Source organism: Antedon bifida, chromosome 1 (genome assembly GCF_963402885.1).
Source record: "Antedon bifida chromosome 1, ecAntBifi1.1, whole genome shotgun sequence".
Lineage (NCBI taxonomy): Eukaryota > Metazoa > Echinodermata > Crinoidea > Comatulida > Antedonidae > Antedon > Antedon bifida.
This window is the reverse complement of record NC_136226.1, coordinates 9,208,356-9,227,122: the sequence shown is the minus strand read 5'-3', so window position 1 is coordinate 9,227,122 and position 18,767 is coordinate 9,208,356. Positions and strand designations below refer to the sequence as shown.

Below are 18,767 nucleotides of genomic sequence, written 5' to 3'. Positions count from 1 at the left end.
GTAAATTTGATAATGATAGGTCTTGGTTTGGATTTAGATACATCGGTGCCAGGATTTAGTTTCTTTCTGCCTAAACGATGTGTGCGATCAATATCACAAAGTTCAACCCCTTCTGAGATCCTTGTTGTTATTACGTCAAGTGCCAGTGTATCTGTATTTTCCTTAAAAGACTCAGGAACACCATGTAATAGTAGACAGTTACGTCTGCTATACTGTTCTAATTCATCGAGTTTATCCCCCATTGCTCTGTTTTCAGCTAATAAAGTGTCATTCTGTTCGCGAAGACTAGAAATGTTTGCCGCCGTTACACCGTTGTCCATGGCAACGCTGTCATAAACACTGTCAGTAACCTGGTCAACTATAGATTTGCTGATTTCAGCGATTAGCGTTTTACTATCACATACAGCTTTAATTATTTTCTGAAAGAGTTCAGGTGACGATAATATGTGATTGCTAATGCTTGTTGCCACAATTGAAATTAATTGAGGATCGTCGGCTAGAAGGTCATGAAGGGGTCCGACTCCGAGACCTAGCGGTGATACCGGCTTCGCCTCCGCTGCTGGCATGGCTTGTTCCGGGTCATCCGTTAGTGGGTCTGGGCCTAGCTCATTCTTACCTCCATTATCGTTAGATCTTTCTTTTACCTTTTTTTGTTTGGTAGATCTAGTTGACATCATGCTCAGTTTGCTAGTTGACGTTATTAGTGATCAATATCAGAGTTGTAAATGTGCAATTAGGAGACTTTTTTTGTTAGGTTAGGCAATCAAGCTATCATTGTTGCAGCGCCAATGGATGTTATGGTTATATTTAGCTTATGGCCATGATACAGGCATTACATGTGGTACATATGTCACACTGTATTACAAAAAGTAATATACATAAGTATAATTCAGATTACCGAGCAACTTTTATTTCATTTTCATCATCTTTTATATTTTTTCTGTTTTTGTTCCATGGTCATTTTATGTATTTTACGTATTTGAAATTTGCTTACTTGCGAGTTTTTGAAAACTAATATAATTTTACTAACAAAAATTAACATAATAACTTGAACAAGCTGACCTTAAAAAAATGTAGACATTACCTGGAGCAGAAACAGGAGTTAATTCCTTTGGCAATCGTTAACACAAATATTTGAAAGATATAATAGTAGCAGTGCCTACCTATCAGCTAATTTAAAATGTCATGAGTTAAGTGCTACAGACACTTTTAGAGACCAAATTTATGGCTGTTTTTCCTTAAATTATATCTGTTGATAAGGCTATTAGAACAGAGGCTGGATTTGTCATCACGATTTGAAATATCTGTGTGTAATTCGCTTCAGTGCCTTGTCTCACTCATTAAATCTCATATGTACTGATAATATCATTTTATGGTAGAACAGCATATGATCTGTAGTCTTGAGAGAAAATTTTCAGCAAATTCGATACAAAATTCTGAAAGAGAATGCATAAATGGGGATAAATGGATAAATTTAAAACTTTAATAATTTGCCAATTAGCTAATTTTGAAGATTTCAGATTAGCTTTCATCTTTACTATTTCAAATTTGGTACAAAAATTGTCAACATTTATTTTGGGCACAGTTAATTTAGTTTAACTCAATTATTGTTGCTTTGTTTGCTATCTGTTTAATTAGAACAGTTGCACTAACAAGTCTTGATGTTACCAATCTTGCCAGGCTTGTCAATGTTTGTCAAAACAATATTTATGCTTAAAAATACAATAAAAAGAAATAAGAAACAAAACAGTTACAAAGTATTCAAATTGGATATTTTTTTTCTCCATCAAATTAGATATTTTTTCCTCCATCAAATTGGATATTTTTTTTCTCCATCAAATTGGATATTTCTATTTATATTGATAATGATCAAATTTAAGGATGATTTTTGTTGGTAATATCTGGCAGGATTGGTTTAGTATTTTTATGATTTGCTTACTTACTAACATGATGCATGACTTTTTAAAAGCACGATTTTAAATTTAGCAAACCACCCCACATGGAAGAAATTTATTTAGCAATTTATCTACTACACCCACTGTTATATTTTATGCTCACGCCAACTGTTCTGCTTGCCTCTCTGCTGCCTCTGAGTAGTCTAGTGTATCGACGCATAGCCACGCCGTCAGTTGCTCCAGAAAGCCTGGTGCGACACCCGCCATTAAAGCTAAGGTAGGCGTATAACGTGGTAAGCTGGTTGTTTGTTGTATTAGTTTTTGCATGCTTAATGTGGTAAGCCTTTATTTTGCATTTAAAGGTCACAGCACAAAGGGAAATAATCCATTAAAATTGGAAAACATTCACTGTACCCGCACCTGTATTGCAAATATTAGATACAATATGTGTAAATATGGTTCCTTTATAAAAATGGTTGTAATTTTGTGGGTAACATTAATTTATATTTCCACTTAGATTAGACTGTCTTCTTTATGCAGATTTCCATATTGATTTTTTTTTTCCCTTAAACTACTGTATACTTTGCGTCGGTTAATTGGTCTGATCATTATGGCATACTCCATAATTGTACTGTATTTACTCCCATACTTTGAGAACACCTCAAATATGGTTATTATTGTGAGGGTCTCCAATAATAATAATATTTCCACTTAAATAAGACTTTTGATGTAATTTTGGGGAAAAAAGTTCTGATCAATTGTTTTTTTTTTCCGGAAATTCAAATGCAAATACAGTTATAACGACTGTATGAATTTCCCCAAATAATTAAATAATTTTGTAAATTTTAAAGATGGTTGGTTTTGCATGCAGTGTCCCCGAAAAGTATTCCTTGTATACAGTACTTTCTCTACCTTAATACACTTGGCAGTGATATAGGCTATTTTTGTGAAAATACAACAAATAATTGCATTTCTGTATTTTGATTTCTATTGACAGTTTGGCTTTTCTAAAATTTCTATTTGAAAATTCTCACAAAAATAATTTATATCCATTTAGCGATAAGAATTTCCAAAAGCCTAAACCCTCTTAAACTATGTGAACTGTCTTCATAAGGTAAGGTCAATGTTAATCCTTCTGTTTTGCTATTGGCTGTTGTTGTTATTCAATGTTACAATGTTGTTGTGTTCGTAAATTTGTTGGGATAATTTTTGTTTGATGTTTATTTAAAGCCCTGCCTACACTATCAAACTTTATGTGACAATGACATGATGATGTGCCCATATATGGATATGATTATGTCATATCACTACCATATTTGAGCACAAACTAGTTAGATAGTGTAGACAGAGCTTAATACTAATATGTTATTATTTGAAAATACTGTACATCATAGATTTATTTAATAAACCGTGAATTGAATACTATTTTAATTGTTGTACGGTAGACCTTCAATATTTACTAATTATATATATTTTAATCGGAAATATTTCAATTATCATATTAAATTACTCACTTTTTATTTTACATTTTTAAATCACTGGTTTATTATATCTACCAGGATATTCAACATATCTCTGAACGTTCAATTAAGAAAATATCTATTTCTCAATCTTAAATCAAGAAAATGACAAATCAAATTCTTCTTTAATCAGAAATTGCCTTCTGGGAGGATCTATGAATGTATTTTCAAGTAAAAAAGCTAATAAAAATGGGATGCACTATAGATAGTAATTAACAGCACAAGGGAAGCAATAGAAAGATAGGTCACACCGACAAACCCATAGAATCACTCGCTATAAAAATAAAATAAATAAACCACACGTTAATTTATTGATCATATTATAATAGAAATAATTAATTTTTAAAATTTATTTCATATAGTCCTGTGAGCCTTGTAGTTTATTCATGGTATAGTATATTGAAGTTCCAAGAGAAAAGATGAAAACAATTTAAATTTCATTATAGCTAAATAATGATTATAAAATGTTATAGAAATGGTATATTACACATAGACATCATATATTATAATATCAATAAGCATTTATAGTAATTGTATTCTGTATTATTTTCCATGATTAGGTTTTGGAAACGCCCTTCTTTATTGCGATTGATCATGAGAAGCGCAGTGTTGTGATTTCAATCCGTGGAACATTATCAATGCAGGACTGTCTTACCGATTGTCATGCTTCATCTACTAGTATTCCCGTTGAGGGCAGCACAGAAAACTTCCAAGCACATAAGGTGCTGTACACTCTATTTTATTTTTCTCTAAGCTCTGTCTACACTATCAAACTTTATGTGACAAAAAAATGTGATGTGCTCACATATGGACATGATGATGTCATATCACTACCATATTTGGGCATATAACCACCATATTTGGGCACATTACACTTTTTTTGTCAAACTAGTTTGATAGTATAGACAGCTTAAGAATGTAAACTAATGCACCATATATATTTAAAAGAATCGATATGTTTTTATTCTTATAAATTAAAATGTAAGAATGCATTTAAATGGTTATATATATTTTTCAGGGAATGGTAGAAGCTGCATTATATATTAAGAAAAGATTGAATGAAGACCTTCTGCTAACCAATGCCTTTATGAGAGAAACTGTAAGTGTTTTACTGTGTTACAGCAGAAACTCTCTTTTCAGAGGAAACTTTGTGCTTGTCCTCTGTAGTATTCTACTGTATTATAATTAATTCAAAGCAATCTAAACAACAGGACGCTGAGCTCGCCTTGCCAAGATAGGAACCCGTAACAGTCATTTGATCTAATGTCTGACTGCGACAAATACAGTACCAACAGTAGCTTGCTGTACATGCACATATTCTCAGTGGCATGGTGTCTTTTTAGATAGTGTGGAACTGATTCGCAGCCACAGATAAACCCTTTGATCTCCGGAGCTCAGCATCCTGTTGTTAGATTGCCTAGATTGATTTAGTTACCACAGAGTCTAAAATCAACTCATGGTTGGTCTTCCCAGCATTTAAATTTATTTCATGTGTTTTTCAGAATCAATATTCAACACAGAATTATCAACTGGTATTGGTTGGTCACTCGTTAGGTGCGGGGACAGCAACAGTCCTTGCCATTTTACTCAGACCAGAGTACCCAGACTTAAGGTGCTTCGCATTTTCACCACCAGGAGGACTCCTTAAGTAAGTATAAATAAGTTATTCATTTTATCACCCGTTTGACTCCTTAAGTACGTATAAAATATAGACATTTGCATTCTCACTTCTCAAATCAAGGTTTTTTCTCACCATTTCTTAATCGAGTTTAATCTTAGGCAGAGCATTATATTTGTTTGTTGTTATTTTTACATTTTATAAATGTTTGTTTCATGTTAGTATAGTAATAGTATCATGTTCATAAAGGTTAAACCAAGTGTGTTAAATTAAATTAATTTTATCATTCTATTTTTTCAGCAAAGAGGCGTTGGAGTACAGCAAAGAGTTTGTATTGTCTGTGGTTGTCGGTAAAGATGTAGTGATACGGATCGGACTGCCACAACTGGAGGTCCTTAAGACTGATCTGCTTAATTGTATGACCAGGTGCAAGGATCCAAAGGTTTGGGATTTATTGATTTGTTAGGCCACTGGTATGTGATTTCTGAACATCACTCATGAGTTTAAGAAATAGTTCAACATTTAAAAATTCATAGCACTAATATTCTTTTTCATTTGAACAAAATCTTAATTATATACTGAATAGAATTAAAACTTAGTTTTTTTTTGTAATTTCGTCATGAATAGTCTAGGGGTTGCACTTTGGTAGAAATGCTACCAATTTGAAAGACCCAACAAATTATTTGCAATAGATTTTTATCCATAAATTTTTCAAATTGACTTAAAATTCTAAAACCAAATATTATATTTAAAGCATTCTCTGTATATAGTCTCTAAATCTATACTACCTTACAATATTTTCAAATTCCTGAAGAACACTTCTTTTTTTTCTGAATCAGTGGAAAGTAATAATGAGCAGTCTGATGTGTTGCTTATCCATCAACCACCGCAATCTATCAGATGAAGAAGAGAATGGTCCTAAATCTCCTAACAGTGCGAGTCTGGGATTGAATCCACAAGGATCTGCATTCCCATTCAATGGTCGCACACCACTTTTTCCACCTGGAAAAATCCTTCATCTTGTTCGCAATAATCCTAAACGAGAAGGGTTTGTAAATTTATTTGTATTTTTATGAAAATGTTCAGAGGAGGTGTAGCTTGGTGGTTAATGTACTGACCTTGTGCCAGTTTCTACTCCATTCCCTAAGCCTCAAATAAGACTTAGTTTATAAAAGCACAATCAGTATAGTTTATCCATTGTGTAATTGGCGATGTATTTGGATATGTAAAGTATGAAACAAAATTATAAATATTAAATTTATTAAACTTATTTCTTTTGAATATTAAAAAAAAAATGATTTTTGTTGTTTCTTTGCTTATTTTTGATAGTATTTCAAGAAAAGGTTTAAGTTATTACGGTGTTTGGCGTGATAATTCTGATTTTAATGAAGTATTAGTGTCGCCTGTTATGATAAACGATCACCTACCCACTGAAGTCATGGCTGCTTTTGATAAGGTATGTATAACAATCTTCTGTTTTCATTAAAAAAATTTTGCTTACATGAAAACAAATCCTGCGTTTGATCATACTAGTATATTTGGCCATAAAATAAATCATTTTCATAAAATATATTTGATGTGATATTTGTAATATATTTGTTGTGTTGTGTTTATAATAATAATATACAAGTTCTTGTATATCACCATGATATCACCGAATTCCAGCGAATGGATCATTGCTCATGGCGCTGTGGACTAAAAATGCTTCTCCCCTAAGGGTCAAGTTAGGTCAGTGCAGCCACTTTAAGGTGCTCTCTCATCTGTCCACAACATAATCATTCATTCATGCTGATCATTCATTATCACGTTTGTTTTTGTTTCGTTTCTCCCTCACTACATTTCAGTGTCTTGATTGCGCTAAGGTACGAAGCTTCCCAAAAGAGTTCTTTCTTCATCACCAAAGACAAAAACAAGATAGTCGTTCATCATCGCAACTGACGGCTAGTGTTCCTCAACTCCAACCCGTTCCTAAACACGCTTCAAGAACATACTTAGAACAGAATGCAAATGTGGTCACGGAACTAACGAGAAACTCTTCACAAAATATATCATTATCTACAATGTCTGAATCGTCTACTCTAGTAAATGAACCAATTGCAACTCCTGTCAGTTCCCCGTTATTAATGAACGGTTTCGTTGATCCGCTCAAAATGGCTCCACTTGCGAGCACCGAAACAATTGATAGTATATCGGAAACAAGCTCGATTGCAACATCGATGATCAGGGTGAAACTACGAAAACCACGACGTGAAACCGATGAAGATTTTAAGCGTGGAAGCTGGTATAAAGAAGGATATTGTTACTACGTTTCAGATGCGGAATCGCAAGCAAGTTCAGCGCCAAGTAATGCGACGCCGTTGCTTCAACATCGTCTTCAAACGCAGGCGGTTATTGAAGGCGGTTTAATGGAGAATAATAATAACTCAATGAGGGCTGGTACCTCACATGTGCGCAATGGAACACCCTACTACGACCGTTTTTGTTATTCAAAGCGACGCACATCAAACTTGCAATGTTATACCTTGACTTATGATGACGATACAGGAAGGGACGATAGAAACACTAAATCTCGACCGCAAAGTTTACCAATTACCATGTTTGAAGGTAATATTATATTACAATTATATAATTGACGAATACATTATGCATAAAACAATTAATTATAATACTGAACATCTGTTATTGTTATACCTTCATATGTTTATAATACTGTGTTGAACCCCTCCTTTGAGACACCCCTATTAAGGGAACACCCCTATTATCGAAACACCTCTATTATCGAAACACCTCTATTATCGAAACACCTCTATTAAGGGAACACCCCCATTCCAATGAAACAAATAACACTACTGCCAACCCCTATTAAGGGGACACATTGTTGGGCCTTATGGTGTACCCTTAGTAGGTGTTCTCCTATGCTAATATGAATGCCAATATTTATTTGTCTAAAACAAAATGCTTAGCTACATGACTAACGTTGTTAAATCCATAGTTTCTCTTTTAAAATTCATTTTTAAGAAAACGAAGAAGCATGCAGAATGTAAGTCATTTATGTAAAATAGTCATTTGCATATCATTTGCATACTAACCTCACTTTGCATCATGCTACTGGGATATTTTGTGATCATTTGCAGATCTGGATTGCTGAATTTTGGATTTGTTACAATTTGCTTTTGCTGTAGTTGGAGTATAAAATAGTTTATTAAAATTTTTTGGCAAATAGCAAATATAATGGGTAATACAAATAGTTGGCATTAGATCCATTTGGGGATATGTTTTTTTTACTGTTTGCAGTAGGTGTAGTCAAACTTTTCGGTTTGAAATAGATTTGAGATAGATCATTGAAAGTACCATAGGTATATCATTTTTACATTCAAGCTAAATGAAAGTAAGTTATATTCGAAATGGGATGAGGTATTTCTATATGTAACAAAAATTGTATTTTAATTTTACATAATTTTTTACATTTCCTTTTTTGGGTTTTCTTTTCCAACTCCATATTGATTTTTATTTCATCTAAACATTTTTTTTAATTGATTTGGTAAGCTTTTAATTTTTAAATTACTGTGGGAATGATATTGAATTGTTCAGTTAGACCTGCCACTTGCGGTGTTGAATAATGGACATAAATAATGAAATAAATACTGTAGTACCAGAGATGGTTGTTTAGTAATTAGAAAATAAAACAAAACTGTAACATAATGTTCACTAAGATACTAATAATAGCAGCACGTCTGCTATCAACTATTTTAACTAGTTAAAAATTAGTAAATAATATTTCGACAGTAGATAGAAAGATGCACAGATATGAGAACACAGTAGTACAATATTAATAAAAGTTGTAACAATTGTAGGAAGTGTCAATATAGCTGTAAAATGCACATTATAACATAATAATTAACATAATTTGTTTAATTAATTAATAAAAAGCTGCACAGTAGTACAATATTAATACAGTAACAAGTTGTAACAATTGTAGGAAGTGTCAATATAGCTTTAAAATGCACATTATAACATAATTAATTAATACAAAGATTTTTTCTTTATAGTTACATGAGTACCATAAGGAAAGTATTTGCTGCGAAATATGAAATCATTCTACTTATTTTCCTTCCTTATTTATAGATTTAATTTTTTATTTATTGGGTCATTTGTAAATTAATAACAATAATAAAAAAATTGAAGTGAACCAAATGGTTTGATGTGCCCAAATATTGCAATGACATGTCATCATCATGTCCATATATGGGCACATCACATTTGTTTGTCACATAAAGTTTGATAGTGTAGACAGAGCTTTAACCTGTGTATTTCTTCTTGTTTTATTTGCAGATAGCAGTTTCATACCCTCATCTTCAGGGTCACCAGAACCAAGGCTTGGATTTGCATACACTAAATATTTCTCAGTTAACGGAAACTACGACCCTTTAGCAAACACCTTTAGCCCCCTCCCGAGTATGTCTTCGGACCGACAAAGCAGTGTGGACCTCTCTTCTGAAGAGTCAACTCCGGTCGTCGACAGATATTTTATTCCATCTCCAAAAAGAACACTAGAAGAAGATTTAGATGAAATAATCCAAAAAGAGTCTATATGTTAATTATGTCAGGTGTACCTAATTTAAATATTTGATCTAATTTGCATATCAATGCTTTCAATGGATATTCAGCTTCAAGAATACAAATTCCAAGAATACCAGGTGTATCTTATTTAAATATTGCAAACCTACCCTCATAAGTAAGTTCGCTTCAAGTGTGCAGGCCCCAGTTGTTATTGTTATAACTGAATAAATGTGTGTATGAATGAATACATAATCTCCAGGTACACCAAGCAATACCTCTGTTTTGACACAAAATATATGTGCTGTAACTGAAGTGGTTGTCATAAATTTGTAAATTTAATGGAAACAATTTTGAATAACATGCTTACATTATTACTAGTATTTATATTCTATGAATGAATTGAAATATTTTTGTACAAAGTTGAAATAATATAAAATGTATTATTATACCAATCAAATAAAACTATTTTTGTGATTAAGGCAGGGTAAATATTTAATAGGAAAGTTACAAATGTATGTGTTGTATTTAATGTTCGTAATATTTTGATGAGAAGTAACCAATGTAAATATTATAATGAATTCAGTTCCCTTGATTGATTAAAGTATAGAATGAAATATATATATTAATAATTATAATATTTAAAAATATTAATTTGAAAAATGAAACCGTTTATTATTGAATTATTCTTGGTTGATCTGAAATATATATTTTGTTTATCATTTTATCAAATTAAAATTATTTAAAACAAATTTAATGATTAAATTATTACATATTAATGTTTTTTTATTATTGTTTATACTAAAATGTATATTAGAATTTTATTAATTATTTTTATCTTTCCACAATGTTGTGTAAAAACTTGAAAATCTTGAACTGGGCAGATAATGCAATAATGAGCTTTTGATTTTGAATAACAGCGAGGACAATAACAATAAGTTTTATTATTTAACACTGCTATAATAATATGCTAAAAATTAAAAATTACATACCTATTAGAATCTTTTGTAAGCATATGTTTATTATTAGTATTTCTAATCAACTTTAGTATGAGTTTTAAATAGAATGTTTTACCCACCATAAATCTTTTAAAGATTGTTATTTTTAAGTGCCTGGATGGATAGTTATATAACTTTTAATGCTGTTTTACCTAATTTTTAGACCCTTTATTTGAAGAGGGTGTGGTATTTGTCAGGGCTACCATAATTGTGCAAATAATTAGCAACTGTTCAATACCACTGACATATGAGTGCTTTTCAGTTTTTGCTTAGTCCTTAAAGATATTAATAAATAGTGCATAGCTTTGCAATAACTAAATAATGCTTCCACCAAAGCAATAATTGCTATTCAGTAGCTGCAATTCTTGCGTCCAGTTATTTAAATCTACCATAAAAGTTTCAACTTCTGGACTAAATTTTGCCCATACGTCAAAGAAAAAAAATTACTGAATACTGGGTAAAATTCACTCCATACATTATAGTTTTCATTTATAATTTAATATTATGAATATCAACTGATGATTTATTAACGATAATAATCGTACACTTCGTCATCGCACTCTTTTGAATTAAATACTGTAGAATCCTTCACTCGCACTTTGTTGTAAAAGGGAATGTTTCATTTATATTGTTTAACACATAGCCAACACCTATTCAGGAGAAGCCTCTGTTAAGCATGCTTTGTTGTATGGCAAATGTGTCCTCTTAACCGTGGTTCCCACTAGAGACTCTACACAAGCAAGTTGACCAATGACAAGCCAGTATTCGAATAATCCATCGCTTGTGATTGGTCAAATCACTTACGTTGCATTGCGTCCTTACATTGCATCGGTAGTGGGAATCAAGTTTTAATAGGGTTTCTACTGTATTTGTATCTCCAATTTGAAAACCTTGATTATTCAAGTTCCAAAAATGTTGCTTTACAATTCAAATTCAAAACATACATTAAAAAAATCCAATATTTATACAACTTGACAAATAATTATTTTGATTGTGGTATTATCAGTGACTTATAAATGTATTGATATTATTAGTTTTTTTGGCATCTTCCAGAGGTCGACAGGCTCTGGTTTGTGGCATGCACTGAGAACATACTGTACATTTTTTTAAATATAGTATAAATGATATAACAATGATAATGTTTATATTATCTTTGGAATGTTGCTTAAAAATAAAATGTGTTGTGTGACATTTCATGTTTTAGATAAATTGTTAAATGTTATCATACTTGCTCTTCCAAAATAAATAAATTAGGTCCGACATATTGAACAAAAAAGGACACAAAGGAAAGAATCTCACCAGAAATTTATGTGAATAACTTGATTTATCTGAAATATTATATATGACCATATTTGAATAAAATTTTGAAAACTGTACTGAGCAATAACAGACTCTCATTGGCTGGATGAGCATTTAAAGTTGCATTCACATCTGTTGCTCTTCATAGAATGTATAGGGCAAGGGGTTTGAATAATCATATATATAAAGATCTTCTGTTCTTTGAAGCGGAACAAGTGTGGATACATCTTAAAGTTGTATATATAAAGATCTGCATGGAAAACTGTGTACACTGTTGCAAATATTGTGTTATTATTGTACTAATTACATCTAATTAAAATATACAGGTGTAATACAGCTTTACAAGCTATAACAATCTCACATGATGTTTTTACTACACAAAAATTAAAACAAAATACGTTTTTTTAAATCTTTGGCTTTTATTAGTTTTACATTACATTACACTTTTTAGTATGGCACATCAAATCAACAGTAAATACATGTTATAATGCTCTAATCTAAATGTATGCAAACGCTTTGATTATAAGTTCTATACTACTACAATAAAAACTAAGATATATTGAATTATAATACACGTAATGATAATGGACGGATATTGGTCTTAAAATTAGTACGTATATACTTTTACGATTTATTAAAAATACCTTTTTTAAACAAATGCTTTCTAAAACTAATAAATTCAAACTACTATTAATACGTACTGTACTTGAAAAATAAAATTATTTACTATTACAACAGATACGCTATTATTGAAAATATAAGTATTTCAAGAGGAAAAAAATACATCATGATTTTAATTGGTACTTATATTTTTTAATATATATATTGCATAATTTTCAGCTTTTCAGGTTAAATTGCAGTTCACTTAATAACAGTAGTGAAATACTAATATGTTGTTGCATTGGTTCAAAATAACAGGTATATTTACAGTAATTATTATTTTATAAAGCTTTGCCTACATCATCACAAATGTGATGTGCCCATATATGGACACTATGATGTCATATCACTACAATATTTGGGCACATCACACTTTCTTGTCAAACTAGTTTGCTTTCGAGTGTTTCTGTTAAACTACAGCAATACAAAGAGAACAATACTGTGTCACCTATGGTTGTGGTGTGTTTCTCAAGATCAAAGTACTTTTTGTGGACATTTTTTGATGAGAAGCCTACTACTATGGCAAGCCATCATTCACTGGTTACTAAACAATTAAGAAAAGTATAAGACTTAACCATCTTACATTTTGCATGCCATACAATTTTACCTGGCAAGATATTTATTTGAGAAAATAAAGTATACGGTGGGACGTAATTTATTTTCTCATTTAAAGATGCTATTTATTTCTAGAGTGCGGTTATGTAGCTGTTAATATACATTGTAGTTACACTTATTGCTATTTTACATCTAAATTAGATTGCAAGAAAGTCTCAGCCAGTTTTGTTTTGTTATTGCTTTTATTTACATTTTTATTATGATTTATTTTTAGATCAACATTCGACTGCAAGCGAGCAAGAAATGGTGAACTTTGACCTTAAAAGACAGCAGCCATCTTTTGGTGTAGCTTCATGTCGTGAGTGTGGTCATCATAGAAGCGATCGGTTGCCTTAATGCTCCTATCAAAATAAATTTATTATACAAATAATGTTGGCGTTAATATCCTGAAATATGAAGTTGGACATGGCAATGTTGTTCAGTGTCTAGGTTTTGTCTAGTCAATTATTAACCATTGTTACATGTTACACTTAATGTAAATAATATGCAAGTTTGATAAACATCTTTAATACTGTTCGTAAACAAAAGCATTTCATCGCCATAACAGATGTTATAGAGGGCACTATTTAAATAATACCACTTGTCACATTCCATCTTACCTAGCTACATATGGATCTAAATTCCTTAGTTGTCCAGTTGTATCCAGACCTGGGCCGTAAGAATGAACTGCAGTGCTCTTTGTAAAGCCATTAGGTAACTGATCCATTACTGCTCCGAATGTACGCCCTGCACGAGCCTTCCCCTTTGGGTTCATATCATAAAATCTGAAGGAATCGCAGGTTTGTTAATGACTTTGTCCAAATGTACTAGTGTAATACAGTATTCAAAAGTAAAGACCAACATGTAAAAAACTGGCCTACCTTGTATCATAGTGTGTTATCCAACCAAACGGCTCAACTGGAATTTGTGCTTGAGGTTTGTCATTATTGTTGGCATAGCCTGATAATTCCTATAAAGTAAATTAAATGAAACTGCTCAAAAGTCTATTAATTTAAACTTAATATTATTTTACTGTATTTCAATGTAAATTAGAACTCAATGTTTTAATTATTATGTTGAATTTTTTTAATAAATACCATATAAATATAATTATTAGAAAAACTTCACTGACCTTATGACCCAAAATATAGTGACCCAGTCTCTCGTTCTGGCTTGGTATTGGCTGTTGTTGACCTTGGAATGATTTGGTCGCTATAGATGAGTGGTTATCAGGGTTGGTCATATTCAGGTACTCGGCTGGGTCAATCTTGCGGATTCTTCTGCTTACATAGTCTGGCACATCTTTCTTCTTTGTATAAGCCTTCATAATTCAAATTATTAATTCAAATAGTATTCATATTTTTAATTCTAATGTAAGACGATAATGCAATTTTTAAATAGTTTTACATTTTTAACAGTATTTTTAACTTTTTATCTTGTATTTTTAATCTGTTATAATACTGCACGTTTTAAATTGTTGCAATATTGTTGTTTTAATCTACCAAGCAAAGTGAATTTCCATTTTTATGGACAAATAAAATTTCTTGAATCTATGTATAACTATTATTATCTATAACTTGAAAGTACCAGGCGCGGATTTAGACGGGGGGTAAACAGGCTCTGCCTCCCCCCTCCTAAAATTTAACAGCCATTTAAAAAAATAAAATAAAATAATGACTATTTTTATTTGTATGTAACCTGATGGATTGTTTTTATCATTTATGAAATATTTAGCCCCCCTCCTCTAATCTATAATGCTGTAAATCTAATCTAATTCTATAAACTAAGCAGATAAAGGTACTCCTTTGTGAAGATAGAACTAAGTAAAAATTCAACTTACATGTTCCATTACTCTGTGCACGTATAATGGTTTCGCCTTCTCATGTGTAAACCCGGTTTCGTGGTCTGATCGATCAGAAATGAATGGTAACTTCTCAGCTCCCTATAAAAACCATAACAATTTTACTTTATTGGATTTACTATATCACAGTATTAGTGCTATTTAGCTATTATCCATCCAAAGTCAATTAGGTGACTAACTACATAAGTTGATGAGTTAAATAATATTTTTTGTCTTCTATATTGTAATAATATGATGATAATAAGATGTAAAGAATGGTATTTCATATGTACTCCTCAATCCTGCAATAATTGTCTTTTAGTAAGTTAGATGATTGAAAACTTACATGGCTATATTTCGATGGTCTATAGGAGGTTTTCATAACACTAATTCCAGTTGGTCGATCTGTAAAAAATCCCTAAAATAAACAAACATTTTAAAAAATTAAAAATTACAGACTGGCCAAACCATTAATGCAAATCAATTTTGTCAAAACTGATTTTATGAGAAACAATCATACATAAAAACAAAATGTTATTAATAAAATATAAAATTGTAGATATAAAGGAATTCAACAGTGTCCACTTACAGGCATATCGTTTTTGTAGGGTGAACCAGGATGGTATGTGATTGGTTCAACGTTGTAAGCATGCGTATAACCAGAGCCCTCTTTTCCTCCAACAGTTTTAGTTGAGGTATCCACTAAGTTGAAAATAGAGTTGTAAATTAAATGATATTGTTATATCAATTAAATGAATCTAAATCGTGATAGTACGGTCAAGGTAACTCTCTAAAACCATCTGGACCTCAAAAACTTTGGCCTGGCCCAAAATATTGAGTTTCCAGAAAGTATTTGGGACCGTCTGGACCTTTAGGACCATTTTGGTCTTGGGGAAGTGACCGTACTGTTAGTATTCATTTAAAAAGTCAGTAATCTCAATCTACTGTTTACTTACGTCTTTGGCTTGGAGTGCCTTTAAATCTTACACTTGATTCTGTTGTCATATATCCTGGACCCTGAAATAAAATATTTTAATTTATGTGGTACTGTATTAATTTTCTATTTTACAGTTTTATATTGCATGTTTTAGAGTTTTTTGTTTTAATTTAAATCACTTCTACAAGGATAAACATAATTAGTACATTTCATAGTCATTTTGTACTGTATTCATTTTCTATTTTAAAGTTTTATATTGCATGTTTTTTGTTTCAATTTAAATTGCTTCTACAGGGATAAACATAATTTTTGTTTAGCTTTCAATTTGAGAAGAATCCTTGCTTTCAACATACAAAAAATTGATATTAATTGTATTAAGTCAAAGAGTATTTAAAATTCTTACATGTCCCCTGTTCTCTAACGCTACTGGGTCCTTGGATTGTAACTTATGCAGATATGGTTTGTATTTTGGCAGTACACCACTAATACTGGGACCAATACCGTGCTGTTTGGTGTCAACATACACTCCATGCACCTGTGATATAATATAAAAATAATCAATAATTATCAATCTATCAAAAAAGCAATCAAATTGATGGTAAATTAAAAAATCTATTAAAAGTATTATTGAATCATATACATAACATAAACAATGCTATATTTTTATGTCCGAAAAATGTATTTGTTGTATTTTAACAATATTGACAACTGTTTAATGTACCTCTCCAACTGTTGGATATGTGATGGGCTTCTGACGCACAAATCCACTGCCGACTTGCGCCAGATTGGATGGGAGTCTATCAGTTCCATTTGAATCTCTAGAGGGCTTGAAATGAAGTTGTGTGATAGAGTTGTAGTTTCCACGAATGATTTGGCTGTAAAGAAAAAGAGTTAACATTTTAGAGTAATTATTGAAATAAAATAATATTAAGATTGTTTTTAAATATCTGTATGTGAATATTTCTTACCCCATTGCTGGGTTGTCCTTCTCGTCCAATCTTGCGCTGTAGTAGACTCCTGGTCTAAAGTTAGACTTATATCCAGTACCAACATGCTTGCCTAGCCTTGGTTCGAACCCATCCTTTCCATACTTGGTGGAATAGTTTGTAGAGTAAAACTTCATCATGTCAGTGTCTGGACCATGACTGGCACTGATGTGGTATGTTTTAGGACCAATCGGTAAACGACCCATTTTGATGTTACAGGCTTACTTTTTTTGTTTACAGTATATAATCTAGCCTAGGTCTAACAGAAAAAAAAAATATACATATATCACAACTTAAGTAAATTGATTTACCCCAGGAGCATATTTCAGTAAAGGCCTATATTATAGCCCAGCCCCAGCCGTGGTCTATAGGTCCCGCCTAGCTAGTATATAAATTATTATTTCTGGCACTCACAGTCACTCCTACTTATATTATTACTGAACTGCTGACACTCACTGTACTGATGACAGTGACTGCTACAGTGGTTACTAAAGTTTGGCCTGTGTAGTTGTTCTCAATCATTTATTACATTATCTAAACCTTTATTATATCAAGATGTATACTTACCAGGTGGTTTTCCCTATTATTTACAGTAAAATCATGCAAAATCGGTCGTTTGTGTAGAGATGTAATCCCACCACCCCAACACAGCACATGTCACAACAAACAAAATGTTTACCGAAGTTGCTATTGGTGATCGGTTGTGCTCATTTCTGAAATGTCGCCCCCTACAGTTTATATTACTTTTTTGATGTGAAGAATTTATGAATTTTAAATAGGATCTACAAATCGTTTTTTCATCAACTATAATGAAATTAATTATTTGAAAAAAATAAAAAATATAATTGTCTTATAAATTTATTATTAAAAGAATTTCATTCAATCATTATGTGATTAAATTAGACTCGACCCATGTCATGGTAGGCCTATACTTTTCTATAAAACATAGCATTAAAGTTAACATTTATAAATTTAGCCTTCACAATCTAATTCTAACCCATCGTCCAAAATCAAGGTCGAAATGCGTGATAGTTACGATTTCAGATATCTCCAAAGTGACACCTTAAAAAACAAAAGTAAAATCATACTTCAATAGGATTACCGCAACCCCGGATATGTACGCTTTATATGAATTGTGTGACGTAATCGTCAGCCCAATAATCACTTTTATAGTGCGTTATTAGCAGGGAAGTTTCCTGATTACAGTGAGTGTATTGATGATGATCGACAAAAATATTTAGATTATTATTTTTAGTCACAATTAAACATTTCTTAGAAAAACCAAAATAGACACGTCGGCATGAATCTCCTATTAAAACCAACATTGCATTGAAATTGCCATTCATCATTATTAACATATAATTACAGTAATAAGAAATAAATGATAATACTAGCATCATTTCTGTAAGTAACCAAATTGATTATCGATCCGTAGTTATGTTTTATGCCTCGTGCTTTCTCCATACCATCATATTATATTTATTTACTTTTACTTAAATATTAAAATTTTACTTTGTTATTTTTTATCGTTGATTTTTTTTTAAAGTTTAATTATTATTGTTATAATTTTAATTTGTGGTTTAATGGTTTTTTCTACTCAACAGGATTTAGTTCATCTTTGGGATTTCCCTGTCTCATTTTTCTCTGTCATTTTATTGTTGTACCTTTGTACTGTCCTTGGTTTTTTTAGATGAATAAATAAATAAAATGAAATGAAAATGAAATAGTTAATCAAACATAATATATACTTTAATTTGAATAATAGTATAATTAGTGTACGCGTTGAATGAAATTGAAATACAAAGAATTTTACAATTAAATGATTTTATTTTATTGCTGTTTTGAGGCTTTAGAATTCTTTTA

The 18,767-nt window shown here is 31.4% G+C and overlaps 2 protein-coding genes across 4 annotated transcripts in view; one reads left to right on the top strand and one right to left on the bottom strand.

Annotated features, from left to right (window-relative positions):
• The window catches only part of LOC144840841 (diacylglycerol lipase-alpha-like), a 50,586-nt gene extending 38,622 nt beyond the window's left edge, over positions 1 to 11,964 (top strand). For 2 of the 3 annotated variants that reach the window (XM_078696902.1, XM_078696885.1), the window contains exons 9-16: positions 3,976 to 4,137; positions 4,434 to 4,514; positions 4,918 to 5,063; positions 5,334 to 5,475; positions 5,873 to 6,081; positions 6,363 to 6,489; positions 6,878 to 7,637; positions 9,366 to 11,964. In XM_078696902.1, coding sequence (XP_078553028.1) covers positions 3,976 to 4,137; positions 4,434 to 4,514; positions 4,918 to 5,063; positions 5,334 to 5,475; positions 5,873 to 6,081; positions 6,363 to 6,489; positions 6,878 to 7,637; positions 9,366 to 9,631 — 1,893 coding nt within the window. In that variant the 3' untranslated portion in view covers positions 9,632 to 11,964. Of the gene's footprint in view, positions 1 to 3,975; positions 4,138 to 4,433; positions 4,515 to 4,917; positions 5,064 to 5,333; positions 5,476 to 5,872; positions 6,082 to 6,362; positions 6,490 to 6,877; positions 7,638 to 8,051; positions 8,074 to 9,365 lie in introns of all 3 variants that reach the window. The other variant, XM_078696894.1, reaches the window with a different exon arrangement.
• A 353-nt stretch (positions 11,965 to 12,317) lies between these two features.
• Positions 12,318 to 17,575, bottom strand: LOC144853693 (stabilizer of axonemal microtubules 4-like). The gene is made up of 12 exons (XM_078711472.1): positions 17,472 to 17,575; positions 16,887 to 17,163; positions 16,640 to 16,793; positions 16,322 to 16,453; positions 15,938 to 15,998; positions 15,571 to 15,683; positions 15,328 to 15,399; positions 14,982 to 15,083; positions 14,274 to 14,462; positions 14,023 to 14,111; positions 13,762 to 13,926; positions 12,318 to 13,503 (listed from the first exon to the last, which is right to left on the bottom strand). The coding sequence occupies exons 2-12, from the start codon at positions 17,108 to 17,110 to the stop codon at positions 13,422 to 13,424; spliced, it is 1,383 nt and encodes a 460-aa protein (XP_078567598.1). The 5' UTR covers positions 17,111 to 17,163; positions 17,472 to 17,575; the 3' UTR covers positions 12,318 to 13,421.
• Positions 17,576 to 18,767: the final 1,192 nt, after the last annotated feature.